We start from the raw sequence: 21,226 nt of genomic DNA on the forward strand, positions 1-21,226 counted from the left end.
GATGAATGTGACCAGATGGGTGTCAGCATCTCAGAAAGATGAAAGATTAAGGGACCACAGCCCTAAGGGGGATCACGATACTGCCCCTTCCAAAAAAAATGAGAAAAGGCAGCAACCAGATGAATATGACCTAAGCAGTATCTCCGGAACTGGCAGTAACAGAGAGCCAGGCAGCGAGGTGAAATGAGCCCCGGAAAGATGGGCACTTGTGGTCCTGGATGTGCTGAGAGTACAGCTCCGCGTTGTCTGGAGTATTTCTATATGCAGAAGGCAGGTCCAAGATGATGCAGGGCAATTCTCTCCTCCTTGGATCACTGCGTTTCAAAATCAGGACAGACACGGCTCTCCAGTCTATATCCAGTATATATCTTTCTACAGGACAGCCAGCATAGATTTAGGATTGCTCGTGTAACACTGAACAGTGCTGATGCCTTCAATGAGGAAGAAGAAAATGTCACGATGTAGGTGGTTATGCATCAAGCTGAAAAGGTACGGTAATATACCCATTACATTTTTACACTGCTCCTCAAATTAAGCTTGGCTTTGTAAAATATCCATGAGGTGGCAGTGTCGGCTTGCCTGGGTTATCACTTCCAAGTACTGCAATCTGAAAACTTTAGGAGCAGCTTCTTTATCCAAAAATGAAGGCCTTCATCCAAAACAGAAGGAACCAAGGGAATCAAAAACACAAATGGGTGCCAGACTCCACAACTCTTGAATGAAGAAAATGATTCAATGAAGAAAATTGGGCAGAATACTACCAACTACCAAAGCACAGGGAATGACAGTTTAACTCCTTTTCCTGCCCAGGGACTCTCAATGGTATTTTTATACTGGTCCAATCTAAATGGCAATTAAAAAATTAGGCTTGCTCTGAGCCACTTAAAACTCACCTTGCTTCTTGTGAGTTCTTGTACTGTTTTGTCTAACCTTTTCCTGTATTAAACAATTGATGTACCATTACATTTAGTTATATAATATTCTACAATAAAAAACGTAATCATTTTTTATTGCACATTCCACTCTAAAATGCTATGAGTACAATTTTGCTGATTTACCTTAACTGTGGAATGGGATTACATTTCTATGTTCACATCTGTTGCCAAGGATGCATCACAAAACACTCCATATTGTAATCAGGATTCGAAGCGTTTTCATGGTTTAGATGCACATTCACTATACCAGTAAACATGTATAAGCATAACTGTTTTAATATTTTAGTATTTAATATTTGGAAAATGTCCAAAGATAAATGAAAATTTTGCATAAATACTATGCTGCTTGATGAAAGCATCTACTCATTTTAACAGACCTCTTCGCTTTGAATAGTGAAGTTTTGTTTATGTTTATGAATACTGGAGAAAAATTGTAAATTATGTTGCATAATAGTTTTGTACATATATGTATAAACAACATTTTTGGGTTCCTGGGAGTGGGGGTGGGTGGGTGGTAGTTTCAAATTCCATTCTGTATCCTAAGAAACTTGTAATTGAAGTACTATCACACTCATAAAAGAAAGAAACAAGTCATTTGCTGCAGCAATAGATATTTTTAATTCAAAGTGAATCTTGACAATAATACACCATAAATTCTTATTTTGACACTCACCAAAATAGTCACCTGGAAAACCCGCTTTTTGTGACAAAGTACAGAAGGCTTGGTCACATTTAAATCACTGAGAACTAGAAAGAAATACTATCGCAAACTGTAAGAGACATTACATCCATAATTTTTCCCAGTCCTCATATTGTAAATATTGCACAGTGCAATTGCTACATGGCAAACTAGTGTAGCATAAAATCAAAAGCAAAAAATAAAAATAAAAGCCACAAAATCTACAAATATTAAAACGGTAACAGTTCAAACTTAGTAATCAAGTCTATTTGCTGTGTAATCTAAACAGATTTTTCTATAACTTGCAGCGTGAATTAACTTTCACTAACACAGCTAACGTGAAAATAAAAAAGGGAAATAAAAAACAAGTAATCAAACCAAGTAGTTAAGATTAATACAGTAGCACATTGATTAATACAAAGACCCTGAATAAACATTTTAAGCATCTCTAAAAGAATAATACCAATCATATATAAAATAATTTGCAAAACTAAAAATTAAATATTATAATGGAAGTTTAAAAACTGCAGTGTTTGGTTAATTTTCTTTTACAAAATTTCATTATGCTTTCAAAATAGAAATGTTTAAAAAAATCTTTTTTTGATGGTAAAATTGGTAGATTAATGGATTTGTCCGTGCAATCTGAATCGCTGACAATTTTAACCCACTGCATCTACAATTAGGTTTGGCTAACATGGACATTTTGTGCAGGCATATTTGCTGGTAAACACCATTACACAGGAATCGAAATATAGTTCAAATCCCACATGCATTTTACATAATTCACCAAAACCTACAGCTTGTGTCACTAATCATGTTCATGCATTTTTATATACGAAATGCCTACATCCAGCCCAAGTGTCTATTTCATTTGTTTGGTATGAAAAGCAAGCAGCAACAGATTGAAATGAAATGGTTTAGTAACTAGCAATGCACTGCTTGCTTCCAGTTACAACTTTGGCCTTTATTTGTACTAGGCTACTAATGTCTCCGTAGTAAAACTAAGTACAATGCATGTTATTAGTTACGGCCATTCAGTGATCAAAAGTTTACAAAGGCAAGTGAGTAGGCTTTTTACCAGTAATCCAGTAAGCACTTTCTGCATGGAAATGCACCATATACAATCATTTCTTATCCCCACAATTCACCTTCATTCCATGAGACAAGGTAAAAGCAGAGATGTATATTGCTGGAACAGTGTTACTTGTGTTAAGCACTGAGAAGGCATTCCCTGACACTTGATCCTATCTATTTTAGCGGTTTTCAAGAGCATACCACATGACAGTCAAGTGGAACCGGAATAAAACTGGCTCCAGGTCTCTAAATCCCAATTATTTCCACGTTAACTACATACTCATGTGAAAACCCACTACAGCAAAATGCAGAAAAGTCATCCGTTTCATCAGCTTGTATTTGCCCTTGAACCCCACGACTCATTCAAAGGTAAAGGAAGTACCTGCAAGTGACTGGTGAATGGCTATGGTGTAATGTGCAGTTGGCTTGTAGGTGGGCAATGCATTGTAAAATAACAGGAAAGTGATAATCCCTTAGTGGCAGCAGTCCTGACAAATGGAGTGAACTTCACTGACAACAGCTCGGACAAGACTATACAAGAGTATTTCGATCCCTGGAATGACTATGAAAAGGATGAAATCGTATTTTTTGGTCAAGCTGCCACTTCAAAGCGGCATCATACATCACTGTTCATTGTGTTGTGTTCTGTCTTAGACTTCATCAAATTGCCCCTTCACACAATACCACACAGTCAGTGGGAAAGAACAGACAAGCATTGCCTTCAGTTTTCCAAACCCCTTATTCTCAAGGCACAAACACAGTGTTATACACACTGTTCTCAATAAAGTAACAAGTAGGAGTGGTTAAGAAATGAAACTTACCAAGTTGTCTGATATGAAAACTCTTCAGGGGACAAACAAATGTGTTTCTTCTGATTTAATTAAATTTCCTCTAGTGAAAAATTATGTTAACAAAAGGGTTGTCCCGTGCATGGCCTTCTGAACGCCTTTTAGACCAGAGATTACATTTAACAGTTAAAAAGGATTTGTATAAAATGTGCAATATTCTGTGTTTAATATAAAATGATAAAAGGGTTTAAAATTTAGTTAATAAACTTTTTGAAGATCGAAACAAACTGCTAGCACAAAATTCATGTCACTGACAATGGTTTCAACAGAACACTGCAATTTCCAAGAGGAAAAAAAAGGCATTTTACCTCCCCTACCCCAGGCCTCAGTTAGCTTATTGACAGTTATACAAGTGCTGTTTAGTGGTGTGTGAGATAAATATGTCATATAATGCCTTGGCATTTATTTTCTTTACAACTGTACTACAATGATAATTGTAGCACTGCGCTGCAATTAAACATTTCTGCATGTTAGTACATAACTGCCTTACAGAAAAAGTTAAGTCAATCCTGCAAGCTATAGCTTCACGTCTACAAAATGCCAATATGAAAACATATAAAATTAAGTTACATCAATACATCCATTTATATGCAGTGATGAGCCCAAAAGTTAATGAAGATAAAATACTGATGCAAAAAGGAAACAAAAAACACCCCCAAAACATAACAAATGCAATTAACCTCCATCATTTGCAATACAGTAGTTACAATGACACTCCAAACATTAAAGCAAAAAAAAATAAAAATCAAAAACCCACTTCTATTTCAGGTAATTAGACCTATACAAAAATAAGAAAGCTAAGTAAGAACTAAGTTAATCACCTAATTTCACAGCTATCTGAAGTGGCAATCATTATATAGCAGCTTATCTATGATACATTCAAGATAAATGATACAAATTATTACTCGCCCAAAAGCTAAACATAGCCTCAACCATTTTTTTAAATACCTTTTTGAAATTTATCCCCATCGTTATGACTACAGTATACTTGAGGTCTATGCAAGAAAAAGTAGCTACCTTGCTTAGGAAATGGATTACAGTCTTTGGTGCTGCAAAAGCAACTTCATTTGAAAGTAAAAACAAAAACTTTATACGCACATACTAGCAAACAAACAGAAAAAAAATGCACACAGCATATATATTTTCTCCCTGACGGAATGTATAAAATAAGCAGTCGACACCAACAAGCTTAAACAAATGGTATAATAAATGTAAAAAGTAAAATTTGTCACATGCATAAATGATAAAATTGCACACAAATAACTCACACCTTGTCAAGCTTCAGCACTAAATATTCTATTTCGATAATATATATCAAATACTGCATGGTTTGCTCAAGCTAAGATGAATCCATATCGTGAATCAAAGAGCTATTTGATTTTTTTTTGTCTTATCTAGTCAAAGCCATGCCCACCACATTTCTAAATAGTTCATAAAACCCAATGGATCAAACTTTAAAAATATAAAACAAAAATCAACAACTATTTAGATTGTATTGCAGTTTCAATAAACAGTATAAATACTGTTAGTACGAAGTGTATCCTAAATAGAAATTGATTATCAAATATTAAGCAATATTCAACGCTTGCTCTTTATACACTAGATCATTTGGAAAAAAAATCCCGAACAGCAAACATTTGCTACAGCAAAGCATGCTGTCCTCTGATAAGGTAAAACTTGCTACTTCTCAAATTTACACTAAACCCCAAAAAAATCACTGCTCTATCTCTTATGTAAGTGAATATATATATATAATCAGCAGATTTGAATTTCAAGTGCTGCAGTCCAGTACATTAATATAAGTAGTAACATAACAACCTCAAATATTTAAGGCACTATGTGTGGGAACAAGTTACAATGCAGCTGAGATTCTTAGGACAAGAACATTAAGAGCAACGTCTAGGCATCTTTCCATTTTTTTTGCCCATGCAAGAAGACATGCAGAGTGGAGAACAACCTTCCAGATTAAGTGACGCAACATTTAAAACACCAAAGACACAGGAAAAATACAAATAGTTAACGAATACACTGTACTGTGGACACATGTGCATCTGTTGCCCTATAATCGGATACTGAATGGCTTTACAAATGTAGATGTGTCTTGCACAAGTTAGAAGGCAATATATAAAAATAGTAGGAGTAAAACGAGACTTCCACTCCCATAATTCACCTGTTCTTAAGAGTTAACCATATAAGATCCAATGAGAAGATATCAAATGTGCAAAACACATTAAAAGTGAGTTTTCTTTTTTTTTTAAAGCTCAAAGTTTTAATTGCACCCAAGTCTACATGATTAAAAAATATTTTTTGTTTTCTGTTGTGCCATGGTTAAAATTATGAAACCATGCTTGCTGTTTTTTTTGTTGTAGTTGTTTTATTTTGCTTGTCTGTCGACTTACTATGTTTGTTTCCTAAAACCAATCGCTTGCGCGGTGAAGAGCTCGGCCGGGGCTCAGATGTAAGGGTACTGGTTAAGCTTGGTGGGGCTGAGGGGGAATCCGGTGTAAGCGGGAGAGGCCGTGATGTACGAATGGGTGGGGAATATCGGTTTGAACTGGTTCTGGTGGATGGTGGGGGAAGGCAGCAGGCGGTGGTTGAGTCCCACTGTGACTTGATGCACGATCCCACCCGGGTGAGAGATGCTGTAGGCTGGCTGGATGACTGGCCTTGTAGTACACGGCGAAGCCAGGATATGAGCGACTGGAGCAGCAGTGCCCAGGGGGGCAGATGGAGGGTAGGATAAGAGAGCTGGCTGAGCCCCAAGGTGAGTGTTGCCGGACAAGTGAGGGTGCGCTGTAGTGTGGTTGGGGCTCCCGTGGGGAAGGGTGAAGGTGTGGCCGTGGACCGTGGGGGGTATGTATGCCTGCTGTCTCCGGGGGCCATAGTTCCCATTCCACTCCTGATGGCAAGGTCCAAAGTGCTGAACCTGTACAAACAACAAGTCAGGCTGGGCATCAAAGCGAAGACATTTTACACAACATTTCAGTGTTGAGTTATTGAGTTATCCCCACCCCAGTTTTGAACTACTATAAAAATTTCTGGTGTAAACAAATTTGTCACTATAAATTAAATGCTCTCAGGACTATTTCGAAGAAACTAGGACACCACAAAAAGGTACTGGATTCCTGCTTCTACAACTGTCTAGGGCACATGATTAAGACCGATTTCATGCAAATTCTGCCGAGATCCCAGGTGCCTTCAAAGAAATCGTACCTGTCCATAGCTGACGTGCTGCTGCTGGAATGCCGTTGCGATCTTCTGCTGGCGCGCGACTACGGCAGACAGGTGGTGCAGCCGCCCAGGAGCACAGCGGCCCTTGGACATGGAGCGACACGAGGCGTCTAAGACTGAAGAGAGGGACATGGCAGTGGGGGGTCAGTGCAAAATCAATCCAAGCCAAGTTACTCATCAAGGGAGTTTAAAAGAGGGGCATAGCGACAAATGAGCACAGCGGAAATCGCCAAGAAATTTTAGTGCTACTTCCAGGGGAAAAAACAGACCAATCTGAATAAAAGACCTGGTGGACTTTTTTTTTTCTTTTTCATGAACAACTTTAGAGGAGATACTGGCAAACTAGAAAAAAGCTGCCAAGACATGGCTGTTCAATATAGAGAGGAGAAATAAAGTATCACAGAACAGTGGACTAATCAAACCAATCACCACTTTATTTATAGGTGTAGGTGACAATAAAGATCACCTAAAATAACCCGAGCGGAGACTTCATGTGTATTTAGTTTCAGAGGCAGGCAGGGTGTAGAACAAGCTTTCATGAAATGTAATATCGTGCCATATCAATTACAACAGGCTTTAAAATGATACCATACAATGTACGCAATTCTAACGCCATTCAAGCAGCAAAAGACAACCCCACTCTTTTTTCTAGCAGTGAATTCTGATAGGGGCCTTTAAGAGATATTAATGCATAGTGGCATAGATGTCTGTAATGGCACAGTGAGTGGTATTCAGAAATGCACAGCCGTCACATGGAGACGAATCAAAGGCAGTGCTTTCACCTGTATTTGCCATCTGCTCATCAGCAATGGAGTTGTTGTTTTGTACTCTCATTGGTGGCACCACCATAGTGCGCACAGCTGGCTTGCTGGGCTCAGTCTCCGGGGCTCCTCTGGTTTCTCTGTTCTGGTTGGTGTCCGGGAGAAACCTGCTCTCCATGAAGGGACTATCATTTTGTCCTGAGGAGTCGGAGGCAGGTGAGCCATCCACAGTATCACAGCCACTCTCCTGCTCATCGTCCGACATACTAAAATGTAAAAAAAACACATGTAAGTTCTACCATTTCGCACTGCGTGTAAAACAAGACATGTGAAGGAGTGCTCAATCAATGACTGCACTGTTCAATGTTTCTGAGCTGGAGCTTTTAAAATAATTTAATGTTTCAGTACTTTTATGAAGACTTCTTGATTCATTGCATTATTGCACTTGAGTTCTACGACTTGCGAGCACATTTTGGATATGCATGGATTTTAATGATATTTTCATTCATAAATGTAATTAAACATTGACCACCTCTTTAAATATAGGGCACCAGTTTGACTAAAAGAAGAATTGCCCAAAAAATGAAACACCTACACAGACACGTTTTTGAGATTGAGCTATTGTGCATTGCTAACAGTCTGGTTCACCAAAGCAACAGTTAAAAGGGGCTTCAAGGTCTCCTGAAATCACCTAAAAGAAGGGTCAAGCTTTCCCAATTAAGCAGTAATTTAGATAATTTAACCCTCCTCCAGATGTATTGTGCTACTGATTTAAACAGACTTGCAAGTTCTGCTCAACTGTTGCCCTCAAAGAGCAAAGCCCTGGTTAAATTGACTACACTGAAAAAAATAAACAGTGTACCTGTTGGGTCTTTTACATGGGGAAGGACTGGACTCTACGGAGTTGGATGAGCTGGTACTAAGAGTGCTATCAGGACTGCTTAAAGAGCAAACACGATCTATATTCAGGGTACTCTGACAGGCTTCACAATCTGGGCTGCCTTTACATCTGTCAAGAAAAAACAATGTTTTTTCACGACTGCACAATGTTGCATTTAAAATTCTACAATATTTAAAAAGAGGTGACATTACTAGGAAACATAAAAATTACAGCACAAACTTACAACTTTTTTTTTAAAGAATTTTTTAGCTACATCTCCAGTGTTACAGAGCTACAGCTGGACTTAAGTGCAGTCTCAAAGGAGGATACTCACTCCCCCAGAGAGTGTCTCTGCGCCGACTCCTCGTCATCCGTGTCACTGCTGATTGTGATAACGCTGACGGCGGGACTGGGCGAGTCAGCGATGATAATAGCCTGACGCTGTTTACTAGAAACGGCCAAGTCATCAGGGTCCTGCCCCGCCTTGCAGCAGCTGCTCTGCTCTCTCTCGGGGCTGCGATTGTCCTGCGTCTCCTCTATGCAGCTCTCCACAGCGCCTCTCTTAGAGTTGTCCGATATCTTTGGGGACAGGCGTACATGGTTCTGGGCATTGGTGTTGTGTAAGATATTGTTACTCCTATGGAACAAAATCCAACAGAACAATAAATATACATCCGGATTTTATAAATTATGGACAGGGGAGCATAAAATAGGATTTGGGGCATACGTAATTCGTAATTGCTACCTTTGAACAGACTGAACTGATGAGAGTGCAAATTAATCATAAAGTGGCTTTTCTCATAACTATAATTAGATGTATAAAAATCTTCAGTACCACACCCTCACTTTCAGGAAATCGAGGAAGTTAAGTGGTAAAAATAAAATACTCAGAAAAGAGATACATTTAATGAACCAACATCATGACTTCTGGATACGATGACCTTTGTATCCCTTACCTGTTCTGGCAGGGCTTGTTTCTCTTGCTAGCAGCTGGCTGGGGCCACACGACATGAGCGATCCCTATGCTTATTGGCTGGTGGGCTGACATGGTCATTTGGTTTGTTAAAAGAGGCTGTGGCAACATGGAGCTGTAATGGTTACCATGGGGTCGCATTTTTCTGGAAACAAAAGAGTTTACTGGTGATTACATGTCTTTAAAACAATCATCAATCCAACAAAGTAGCAGACAGATATAATAGATTTTTGTTAAGAGCCTAAAATGTGAAACAATCCCATTGTTCAGAATAACTGTAGCAACAGCAGTATGCTTCATAGCTTATATCACACAGGAGAGTGTAAAAGGGCTGTGAAGGGCAGCAATACATACCCCCATTCTCCCAGTCTTTGTGGGCCAGACACAGTCTCTGATGCCAGGGCTGTGGTCGAAGGTGCCACAGGGGTTACCTGCTGCCAGGCTGGGACCAGGATCTGTTGGGTCCGATTTGACCAGGTCTGCTACAAAATCACGAGATTGAAACAGAAAAGTCACAATATGCTGAGATTTATATGACTGCTTTTTTTACATCACACATCAAGAAGACCATCCAACTATTCTTCACTTGCCACACAAAATAAAGCTGGCCAAAACGCAATTAATCTTTTCAAACTCAACCAATGAGTTTCTGGCAATATGCATATTGCAACACAGCCAATAAATGAATTTGAACAGCTCGTGACAGTGATAACTTGAATAAAGGACTGAAATGGACTCCAGGAAGATTAGTGGAATCAGTCCCACCCTTACCTGAGTGATAACTCCTGGTCGAATCTGCAAGGGCTGTATGGCTGGGGCTTGAGTCACAAGGGGAACAGTATTGTCCATTCTGACTGAATATCCAGCAGGCTTGCTTGGGTTAGTGGGAATTCCTGGCAAAATAAGAATAGCCTTTGGTAAACTGACAATGTAACATTCATAGAATCTTACCTGGTAGTATTAATGTTCAGTTCTGAGAGCCAGAAATCTGTACTAACAACCTTTTGGTTGGGTTTTTTTGCCAAAAAAAGTGCATTTCCTACTGTCACTATACATTTTTAAGAGTTTAGGAGCTGCAAATGACATTTTATAAATACATAATAAGCTATTGCAAGCAAACTGTGAATGAGAAATGTATATATGAGAACAATACAACTTTCATAAAAAGTTACTAATAATTACTGGGTATCAGTTATCACTAGATTAGTGACACTGTTATAATGCTGTGATTTCAGAAATCAGGAAGATGTGTCTTATGCAACTTATATACTTCTGTAAATAATCAAGTAAAGGTTTATTCCATGCTGAAAAGAGAAGAAAAGAAACATTTCGGCTGTGGAGCATTCTTCAGTGACACCCAAAGAAGGATCCACAGCTGAAATGCTGTTTTTCTTTTTTCAGCATAGAATAAACCTTTACTTTTTCCTTTGCAGCCTACACATGCTGATGCAGCTACCTACTTGAACTACTTTGGTAAATGTCTACAAGCAAGTCCTGTCCAATTTCAAATGAAGGGAGACAATGAAAAACAGAAACATCCTTCAAAGTGTAATCGCTTTAATCATTCGCACAAAGGTAGGTGTAAACAGCAGAGATTTCCATCTCATAAGAGATCTCTACCTTGAATGGCAGGGGGACAGAGAATCAATGCTTGCTGAAAAGAATCATTACACCCAAACTGAGTGCTTCCTGTCTGAAGTGGTATCCCATGGTGCATCACAGATGGACCAGATGGTGCTAAAGCCTGTGGAAAACAAAAGCAGGTAGGGGTGATCCTGTCTATTCTGGGGACACAGTTATTACACACAAAAACTTACTTAAAACTGACAGCCTCTAAACGGACCTTGGGCTTTCAGAACCTAACAAAATATCTAAGAAATTGCCCTGCGGTTGGCAATACTGATTTAGCCAAAATATAATGACATGCATGTAAACAACTGCTTAGTAAGGGTTAGATCAAAGTTTCAATAGCCTGGCACTGATAAAACAGTTATCAGATTATGCAAATGGAATCTTATAGCCCACAGAGTTTACATGGTCAAAGTCTGGTCTGAAGAGCCCTCTCCCCTCCATGAAGAAAAGACCAGGGAAGTGTTGCTATGGTGCCCAGTTATTTAATTTTCTAACTGGTTGTGTAGTATCCACTTCCACCAGAAAATTCTTACAAAAAACAAAGAGCAATTCTGCTGCTTCAGAAAACAAAACCTAATCTTGTTTAGGACAATAAATATTTATTTATAAACGACTGGAATGTTTTAGCAAAGCTATTCTTGGACTAAAAGTAAGAAAAAAGCTCCCAATTCACTCTGGGCTTTCCTGTTGAGAGGCAAAACATATATAAACAACAGGAAAGGGACACATTACTTCACATTTCTGAACAGTTCCTGTCTGAAACCAAACATCAAAATTACATTAGAGTCTGGTCATTTTATATGAACAAGCAAGAATAGTGTTTACAAAATGTAATTGTAAAATATTTTACAACATTAGTTAAACATTATCTTTAGATGACCAATACTTCCCTTTTCAAAAGGCACACTTGTTCAAAGCAATCTTTGAGGGAAAAAAACTGCTTGAAAAGCATCCATAATTCTAATGGCATACTACCTATTAAAAAACATATCCTAATTAGAAAAGACTCATGTGCTGAATGAGAATGCAACACAATTTAGAGGTATTCACATTACAGGTTCCTCCTATAACTGCAGAGCTATGCCATCTGGTGTTCACACTGTGATGTAGTGTACAGCAAAAAAAATACCAGCAAAACATCTGAGAATAGCTAATGACTCATGTGTTAACAAGGCTACATTCTTTATGTAATATTCTGTGTAAAATGTAGAATATTTATTTTTATATTTCTATTTATTCTGTTATGCTTTACGCTGAGCCTCGAGGGCCGTTGTCAGCCTTACAGTTTCCAGAAACACTTAGGTAACAGGCTAACAAAACAGATGAGACAAAGGGAATGTAAAAAAGGCACTTAAAAAGCTCTAAATCCCTTGCAAATAGTAAAATTACTAACCCATTTCCCTGAAAAAATCTGAATGATTAATAACACAAATATAAATGATGTAAAAGGGCTGTTAATGTAACAAGTGCACAGTGTTCTGAAGTTCATTCTTTCACTTTACACATAAAGCAGTACTGGTTTTCAATTTTCAGTCCGCGTCTGTGTGCAATACATTTTCCAGTTGCAATATAATTAAACTACCAGTGCTTACTTGAGTGTGAACAGCTCCCATCTTATTAAAAGCCACAGTCAGATTTGCTGCACTGCTCGAGGTGACAGGCCTCATGAACGATGTCTTATTGCGATTGCTTACATCATAGGTGTTTGACCGTGATCTGCAAACATCCATTATGTGGAAACATGATTTGACACTGTAGGGGGGAAAAAATAAAAACTTCAGTAAAGCCACAAAGAAAAATAACACTTAGAGCTCATTCGGTCTTATTACTGTAGAAAATACGTAATTTTTGTTTCATAACTGTAAATAAAATGCATTTCAGCAGTTGCCTTTGACACAAGTCAACCGCAAAACATGCAAGTCAGTGCTAAATATTTCTCATAACAAAAAACCATGAGATTTGATTCAGAAGCAGACTGAGAAGATTGCCACGTTAAAAAAAAAACACACAAGGAATCCGTAAGAATATTAAAAGGCAAAAGGCTGTCATGAGCAGTTGCTAATGTTGCCAGCTGTGGCTGCAGACAGGAAAACAGATGGAGCATTCAACAGGAGAGACGTACTGACTGCTGTGAGGGAAATCTAAGAGGTGGTGCATGGTGACAAAGGGGTGGCTCATGGTCTCTGCCGGGGTGATTCTTTTATCAGCGTCAATCAATAACATTTTCTTCAACAAACTGACAAACTCTCTCCGATCTGCCTTCTCTGCTAGCAAGTCACTTCCTTCCATATCCATCACCATGTTCACCTGGAATAAAACAAAAAAAATAACAGCCTTCAAAATTACGTTTTTTTTCCTTCCCTTTCTAGATGGTAGTGGAAACAGTGGAGTTGGTTGATATGAACGTTTTTCAATTGTAATTTTAAAAAGTAATTTTATCTAGTTTTTAGATTTTAGTGATGACAGTATACACTAAGACAAATTGACATCGTAACTGGGCAGAAAATAAAAAATCACTTTGCCAAGACTTCATGCTGTACACATAAGAGTTCAGTAGGAATCCCCTTGCACTTACATGCGCTATATCATCCAAACAGCCAAAGATGTACTTCCTGGCTTCTTTTGACTTCATCCCTGTTTCCGTCTCATGTTCCTCTGTTGTCTAAAGAAAGGGGGGAAAATGGTTTAAAAGTGAGACCTGATAGGGGATCCTGGAAAAGCAATCATCTCATAAAACCCTGGAAGAAAAGGGAAGTGTTTTCTGTAGTAACACTGTGTTTCCAAGTTCCAATACCAGTGGCTGAAAACAGCAACACTGTAAGAATGTAAGTCCCGCATACGTCAAGACTAAAACTAAGAATATTCTAAGCAAAAGAAACACCTGCCTGGGACAAACCTAGAAAGCACAATATGGAAAAAAACAATATACTCCACTTAAGAGAACACCTTTGAGCCATCATGCTGAACTAAGTGCACTGTAACTTGCCATGTGGGCAAACAAACTCCATCGATGAGGCTCGTTTTGGCCCGACAACACCTCACCAACATTGATAGGAACGTTCAAGAGTGTCAACATTCCGGCAGGACAATGCATGTCCTCATGCTGTTTGTACAACCAATGAAAAAAGGGGGATGATGGTTATGCCATGAAGGCCCTCCCTGCCAGACTTAGATGAACATCTGAGGGATGATGGGAAGCATCTTTAAAACAGGAATGGGACAATCTGCATCTGCAAGATGATGCAAAGCATGTGCTGCACATTCAGAACTTCTCTTGTCTCTGACTGGGGCAGTTTAAAAAAAAAAGTGCACTGAATTCCAGCAGGAGTTGTTCCAGCCAAATTGATATCATGCCAGGTTTTTTTGTTTTCACTTCATGTGAGCAAAATGTACAAGAAATACAAACGGCATATGAACACTGAGAAAATCAAATACCTTACCTTCAGTCTCCAGCCCGAATAGGGTGAATCGGACTCCCTGCAAAAAAACCTTGCTGTTTTCGTCCCCACATTCAGCAAATGCTCTCCAGGTAAACCTTGGGTTTGAGAAATGTATCGAATCTGCAACAAACATTGTTTATTTTAGACAGGTATGACAGTTGCAAACATTGTGCTAATATCCATTTCACAATTCCTTTGCAATAATGAGAATAAAGTAGAGATGTCTTCATTCTTCTGTCTCACCATTTAATTGGACAGCGTCCACAGGACCACACTTCAGATGAAGTACTTAATGCCCAGGATTTCCATGAACATCTTTTTTATAGCAAATGATGGACCGGCATTAGCAACCAGAGGTGGAGTGTTGTAAAAAGTTACAATTGTCATGTTTTGTGACCACTAATTTGATAGAGGAAACAAGCAAAAATGTAGCACTATAACATACCACTTTCATCCATACACACCATAATTGTGTTCTCTATAGACAACTATGATTTGCAATGTCTTCTGGACCCAGCACAAAGACGTCCTGTGGTTCCACGTTACTTTGCCTTCATTCTTATTTTAAAGATAAACAACTAAATGGGCGTGCTAGTGATGTGAAAACAACAACTATGGGTTTATGAGCCAAGCTTAAGGATTTGTCCACACTGACGTTTGTGACACTGAAGTGCAAGAATGAACTTCCATTAGCAACATCCTGATATACCATATTTATAGAGTGAGGTAAAGAGGTTGGTATTACAGCACTCCTGACTGTTCCTTCAAGATACAATCCTTCATTCCATTCATGTGCCTGAAGTTTATCATTATACATCACTTAACTATATTATTTCACATTACAAAAGGTAATAATTTTCATATTACCTACATACACTGCACATTTACTGCACATAAGCATTTTTGCAATTGATACATGTTAAACACATCTACAAAAACAGAATAATTACTGTATTTATGAATTCTCTACCCTTTTCCTTAAAGGATACATAGACCAAGACCTACATAATACACACAAACATCATGGATGTTCTGTTACATTCCAAATTTCTCTTTTCTACTCTTACACTAATCCAAGACCACAGGCTCATATAGTGAATCCATCTAACATGCTGATATCACCTATGGCCCTTGAACTGAAAGAAAAATGAAATGGCACACTGGGTCTCCAAAAAGGACCTTTTCATCTCTGCTGGAGCTACAGCAGGGTGCAACTCTGAAGAAGTTCAAAGTGTAAATCTCTGCTGTGCCACTAACCTTGGGATCAGTACCTCATCTGGAGATGAATGGAAAAAAAACAGACTTCAGCATACATTAAGGCAACGCGATAAGCAACAGTCACAGGTGGGAAGAGATTATTAGTCTTTGTTAAAAGAGGACAAGATGTGCACTTGGCCACAGGTCATTTCACTTGGCAGTGATCTCTGGCAGCTTTGAGACAACACGATTACAGAGATTCTAACCCAAGTCTTAAGTGCATCTTGAGCCTCAGGCAAAGAAAATAAAAAACATAAAATGGTTACAAAAGCATAAATGGAGGGTTTAATAAAATGTAGTCTTGATGGGGGAGCAACCTACCACATATTGGGAAAGAAATGAGCTACTGCTTTCTTTAAAAACAGATGTACACAGTAGTATGTAATTTCTAATTCAAAGGATTCCACTATGAGGTGAAGAAAACCCAGCACGTCTACACCACTTTAGCGGGGAACCTTATATTTAGTAACAGTCAATTTCAGATTAAACAAAAGTGCAGAAAACTCAAATCTGCAGCGAATGGATTTATGAATCCTTTATTAGTCACAAACATGAAAGTCCCGTATAATCGCAAGTATAATATTACAGCACGAGGCCAATCATTTCTTGATTAAATTAATTCACATATTATGAAGTGTTTACACTTAAAGTACATGGCACAAATCTTAAAGGGAACAAAATAAAATAATTGATAGTATAGAAAAAAATTACATTTTCTAATGAAAACACTGCAAAGCGCCACGTCGTTGCAAACTCCTGGTCTCGTCACTCGTGAGAGTTCCAACGAACTGCGACGTGACGTGGCCTTTCCTGCTTGCTAATGTTCTGTGACTAAAGTAATGTGATGTATGAGCGAATAAGTACAGGTTGAGCAGCAGATATTTCACCGCAGAAAGTTTCCAACGTGATCTGCATGCAGAGTTAACAAGTAGTATTCATCGGCAAAACCGTCTTGAAGTCGAGAACAGTGTTTCTATTGAATTAAAAGAGATGTATCCACAAGCCTTAATGTAATAAGGCCACATCACGTCACCAGAGTTTTTTTCCTATCTTCTGAATCACAGAATATGGTGCTACACGTGGAAATGTAGTCTATTTTGTGATTTAAATTGGAAGTTTTACAAGTTACAGTGTACATTTTACTGTGGTTCGAAATGCACTCATCAATGCTGATTCTTTGTAACTCCAAAATGTGAAAAAATAATAATAATAATAATAGCTTACACTTATATAGCGCTTTTCTGGACACTCCACTCAAAGTGCTTTACAGGTAATGGGGACTCCCCTCCACCACCACCAATGTGCAGCATCCACCTGGATGATGCAACGGCAGCCATAGTGCACTAGTACGCTCACCACACATCAACTATCAGTGGGGAGGAGAGCAGAGTAATGAAGCCAATTCAGAGATGGGGATTATTAGGAGGCCATGATTGGTAAGGGCCAATGGGAAATTTGGCCAGGACACCGGGGTTACACCCCTACTCTTTTTCGAGAAAGGCCCTGGGATTTTTAATGACCACAGAGAGTCAATAGCATTGCAGTTTCCCTTTAAATTTCAAATGCTATTCCTAATTTTTTAAATGATCTCTTACAAAGACAATTATTCAGAACGGTTTTGAAAAAAACAGCCAAAGATGAACTATCAGTTCATAGAAGCGATTGAAAAAAAAACATTTTAGTGGCATAAAATTAATTTTCATATGAAATACCACTGTTAAGAAGTACTGTACTTTTGCTGAAGAAGGATTATGTAGCTTATCTGATTTGGACAGTCCATTTTTTGTTCATTAGGTTTAGCATAAACTGGCTGAAATAAACAGCACATAGCATGCTTATTGTGGAACCCATTCATCTAAGACTCAGCACATATCATGAATACCATTTGTGTTACACAAAGAATTTGTTATAACTTCTTTAAAAATCTAATCTTTATTGCATGAAAAAAAAGTATTACTGACTAGTCATTTTCCATGCTTGAACAAATACTTTTCTTAGCAGCCTGCTAGGTCACCCTGTGATTGAGTTGAAACCTGTTTTTTGGATTTGGTCCCAATTCAAGACTCCACCCAGGCTGCTTGTTTTAAACAGTCTGGGAAGAAAGAAGATGAATGCATCTTGCTCTATCCACAAGACTTCTACTGACCATCCTTTATTTAAAGTACACTATCTAAAAGTCTTCTGTTGGAGGTCTGAACTTTAAATTTTTAATTAAGATTCCTCTGGGATCAGTGTCTTTGCTTATTTGTGGAACACACTTCATGAGCATCAGGTTTGGTCTCTGCTGCAGTACTGTTTCACTGGTTTGATACTGTTCATGGGCACTTCCTTTGGATCGAAGTCAGTCAGGCCACTGGAGTTTAACTTTCATTTCTCTTTGCATTTGGAGAAACCTTTGGGATACTCCTTTTGTTTTACAAGATTAAATCAAAAGGAGTGAAAAGACCAGCCACGCACCAAGGACACTTAATTCATTTTACATTCTTTATTCCCCAGTAGAGATTTTAAACAGTTTAAATGCCGTTCCCTGAACTTCATAACCAGTCGTTTATCCTCTAAGCCATTCGTATCATTAAATGCATTTGGCAGCGAGTTTTTCCTCATATATTGTTATGATATGGACATTGTTATATAAAAATATTATGTGAAGGTAAAATCGATTCAAAGTATTCAAAAGATCAAATTTTGGTCCTCAATTGTTAACCCATCATCATATCAAGTCCAGAACTGAACAACAGGGCCAGACTTGCACAGTTAAGCAGTCAACTGAACTGCATTTGAAATTTTCTTAGCAACACACCCTCAGCCCTCACAGTTTCTGTCCAGCTCCTGTTGGCAATATGAAATTGGTTTTCATTTGTCTGTAAATGAAATCCGACTGATGAAAGTGCAGCACAAGTGAAGCCTGCTTTGATTTAAAAATAGCTTCTGCTGGTGTGATGTAATAAGAACCTGCCCTGGCACACAAGTGCCTAATGGTCAGCAAACCATCGAGCCCCTCCACACTTCACACCACTCAGCTGTATCCATGAACACTTCGTAATCCTTCTCTTTTTAACAGTACTTTAAACAGCATTTTATTATATCAGACGGATATTTCTATATAAAATACGTACTCTAGCCTATAACAAAATCTCTACTGAATAAAAATAAGGCAATGAACAACATTATAGATATGGGTCAAACATCTGTCATTGGACTGGACATGCAACTTTACTTAACCAAAATACAGATAAACAATTATGCCATATACACATAAAAACTGACACTATAAGACCAAAAACGTGTACACTGTACATGGGACATTCAAATTGAAGTGAAAAGTGCAGTGCTGTTGATGGTGCTTTCAGTTCGCATTTTGTGTCATTGCATAATGTTGTTGGTAAGAAGCAATGGATCAGCTTTTCAATTGAATTTTTAAATTGGGAGCCAGATTTATAGCCCTAGTGTCAAAGCTAATAAAGGTAGCAATGCTAATACACTAGCAGCTGCCTGTCAGATTAGAGCAAACGCTGCCCATCCAGACAGACATGCAGCTCTTGCACTATTAGAGGGACAATAAGCTTGAAGCTCAGCTAATCTCGGGCAGTGCATGATGTGCTCATCAGCACTGTATTCCACACTGCATCTGCACACCATACGCAAGGGCACTGCAAACAACATTTTCCAGCAAACCGTGACTTTTAAATTAACAGCGAAAGCCCTTTAAAGACACTTTTATTGTTTTCTGAAGGTTCTGTGGGTTTTCAAGAGCAATTCAGTTAATTATAGCTGTAAAATCAAAGGCATCTCTTCAAAAACAAAAAAGTCAGTGCCAGTTATCTTCCAGTGCAAATACTTAAGTGCAAAGTGTACCAAAACTGTTTTGATCAGTTGTTTTAAGTTTTTTAACTCAGAAGGACCATAAAACCACCCAAAGTTAAAAATCATTCAAGACAGTTGCAAGGTAGTAGCTGCAGACAAGCTTCTGTTATATTATACTGCATCTGGTATTGATATGTTGGAACACGTTAGTATATTAGCGCTAAGCCGATGCTAGGTACAACCGAAGTTGTAGTCAAAACAAACATGAAATACCTCGCTCTGAGCTTCACTATTCTAAAACAGTAGGGAAAAGGCTGTCTCCCTCCACTGTCAACACCTTTTATAAACCTTTCAAAGATCACCTCCTTCAGGGAAACTCTTAAATATCTTTGAAGGGTAACGGCATTAATCTAGCACTGCTACCGTCAGTCTTCTCTACCCCCAGCCCGCCCACAAGGCCCATAGGAACAGAATAAACTGCTCCTGGAAATGTGCTCTCTTTTCTACAACACAGCAGAAGAGGTGCAGACGATCCAAAATCACCCCATGGACTGGTGTTATTTTAAGCTTACCGAAGAACTGCTAAGCACTGCTTTTACGTTAAAATACATAACTGACAGTGACTGCCAATTTCTGTCCATTGTTTCAGTGGGAAAGTACATTCCTCTGTACAGAACAAAGTGGAGACAGATCTTTGACCAGATATGGGGAATAAAGAAAGGCAAGGAGGAGCCAGTAGAAGTTTTTTGATGGTTTTATTCCAAAATGTTTAAAGCAAGCAGGTCAAAAGAACTCTATTCTGTAGCAATCCAAATCATAGCTCTGCTGGGAAACAACAGGGTTTGCCTCAGGTGAACTAAAGTACTCTAAATTGTTGCTCTAGGGGAACAGCAGTAGGCAGAATTAATGTGTCTGGAGAACAGCTGCCGATTTAACAAGCTTCTGTAACTTTGGAGAAAAGAGGAACCACATTGTCATCCGTCACAGGGTGGTAAACGTGTAATGATTAACAGTAAGTGGATTGTTACCTGATCATACTCCAGAGCTCCAGGGTACAGTGGCCATCCAAGAAACAGCTCTGCAATCACACAGCCCAGAGACCACATGTCTATGGCTTCACAAAACGGCAACCCCAAAATAATCTCTGGCGCTCTGCAAAAGGGAAAAAAAAGGACCATTTCATTCATTAATTTAGGACAAAAGCACGACATGGCATCCACACAACTGAAATAGTCAACTTAAATTCAAGTACATATACAGAAGCCCTAATTTCATTTCCTTGCATTTACTTCAACAGTGTATCCGCCTTCACTGGATGGGGTGTTGTGCTTAGTATTTACGCTTTGCTTAAAAAGATGAAACCTTTCTACAGTGCACCACAACACCCTCGGCTCTGATTATTTAAGGCACAAAATAGAAAGAAACCACAAATGGCCAATTTTAGCATTTAAGTCATTGTTTCTTTAAAAACAGACTGCTTACAGAACTATAAATTTTCCTTCAGTATCATGAAGTACAGAAGCCTTCACAGTAGAGTGGACATGCATTTTCAAGATATTTTTGAGTTTGGAACTACATAAAAACAAAGTCTTAGAAGACTATCCTTCATTACAAATTTTATTTTCTAAAAAAAAATCTTAATTTCAGTGCCACCTGGATCCGTAGTTTACATAAAGGCTACTTTGTTAACTTATGAAACATCCGGTGCTTAG

The 21,226-nt window shown here is 38.5% G+C and overlaps 1 protein-coding gene across 2 annotated transcripts in view; it reads right to left on the bottom strand.

The window, feature by feature from the left end:
- Window positions 1–1,537: 1,537 nt before the first annotated feature.
- LOC148819530 (homeodomain-interacting protein kinase 3-like) overlaps window positions 1,538–21,226 on the bottom strand; it is a 59,022-nt gene continuing 39,333 nt past the window's right edge. Inside the window, exons 3-16 of one of the 2 annotated variants that reach the window (XM_088934599.1) lie at window positions 20,543–20,666; window positions 14,454–14,573; window positions 13,589–13,675; window positions 13,136–13,320; window positions 12,606–12,765; window positions 11,002–11,125; window positions 10,153–10,274; window positions 9,736–9,863; window positions 9,365–9,526; window positions 8,743–9,045; window positions 8,391–8,537; window positions 7,550–7,794; window positions 6,750–6,883; window positions 1,538–6,462 (exon numbers count right to left, since the gene is read on the bottom strand). In XM_088934599.1, the coding sequence (XP_088790725.1) occupies window positions 5,989–6,462; window positions 6,750–6,883; window positions 7,550–7,794; window positions 8,391–8,537; window positions 8,743–9,045; window positions 9,365–9,526; window positions 9,736–9,863; window positions 10,153–10,274; window positions 11,002–11,125; window positions 12,606–12,765; window positions 13,136–13,320; window positions 13,589–13,675; window positions 14,454–14,573; window positions 20,543–20,666 (2,515 nt within the window). In that variant the 3' untranslated portion in view covers window positions 1,538–5,988. The remainder of the gene's footprint in view (window positions 6,463–6,749; window positions 6,884–7,549; window positions 7,795–8,390; window positions 8,538–8,742; window positions 9,046–9,364; window positions 9,527–9,735; window positions 9,864–10,152; window positions 10,275–11,001; window positions 11,126–12,605; window positions 12,766–13,135; window positions 13,321–13,588; window positions 13,676–14,453; window positions 14,574–20,542; window positions 20,667–21,226) is intronic. The other variant, XM_088934600.1, reaches the window with a different exon arrangement.

This window comes from Atractosteus spatula, chromosome 16, assembly GCF_055471065.1.
Source record: "Atractosteus spatula isolate fAtrSpa1 chromosome 16, fAtrSpa1.hap1, whole genome shotgun sequence".
NCBI lineage: Eukaryota > Metazoa > Chordata > Actinopteri > Semionotiformes > Lepisosteidae > Atractosteus > Atractosteus spatula.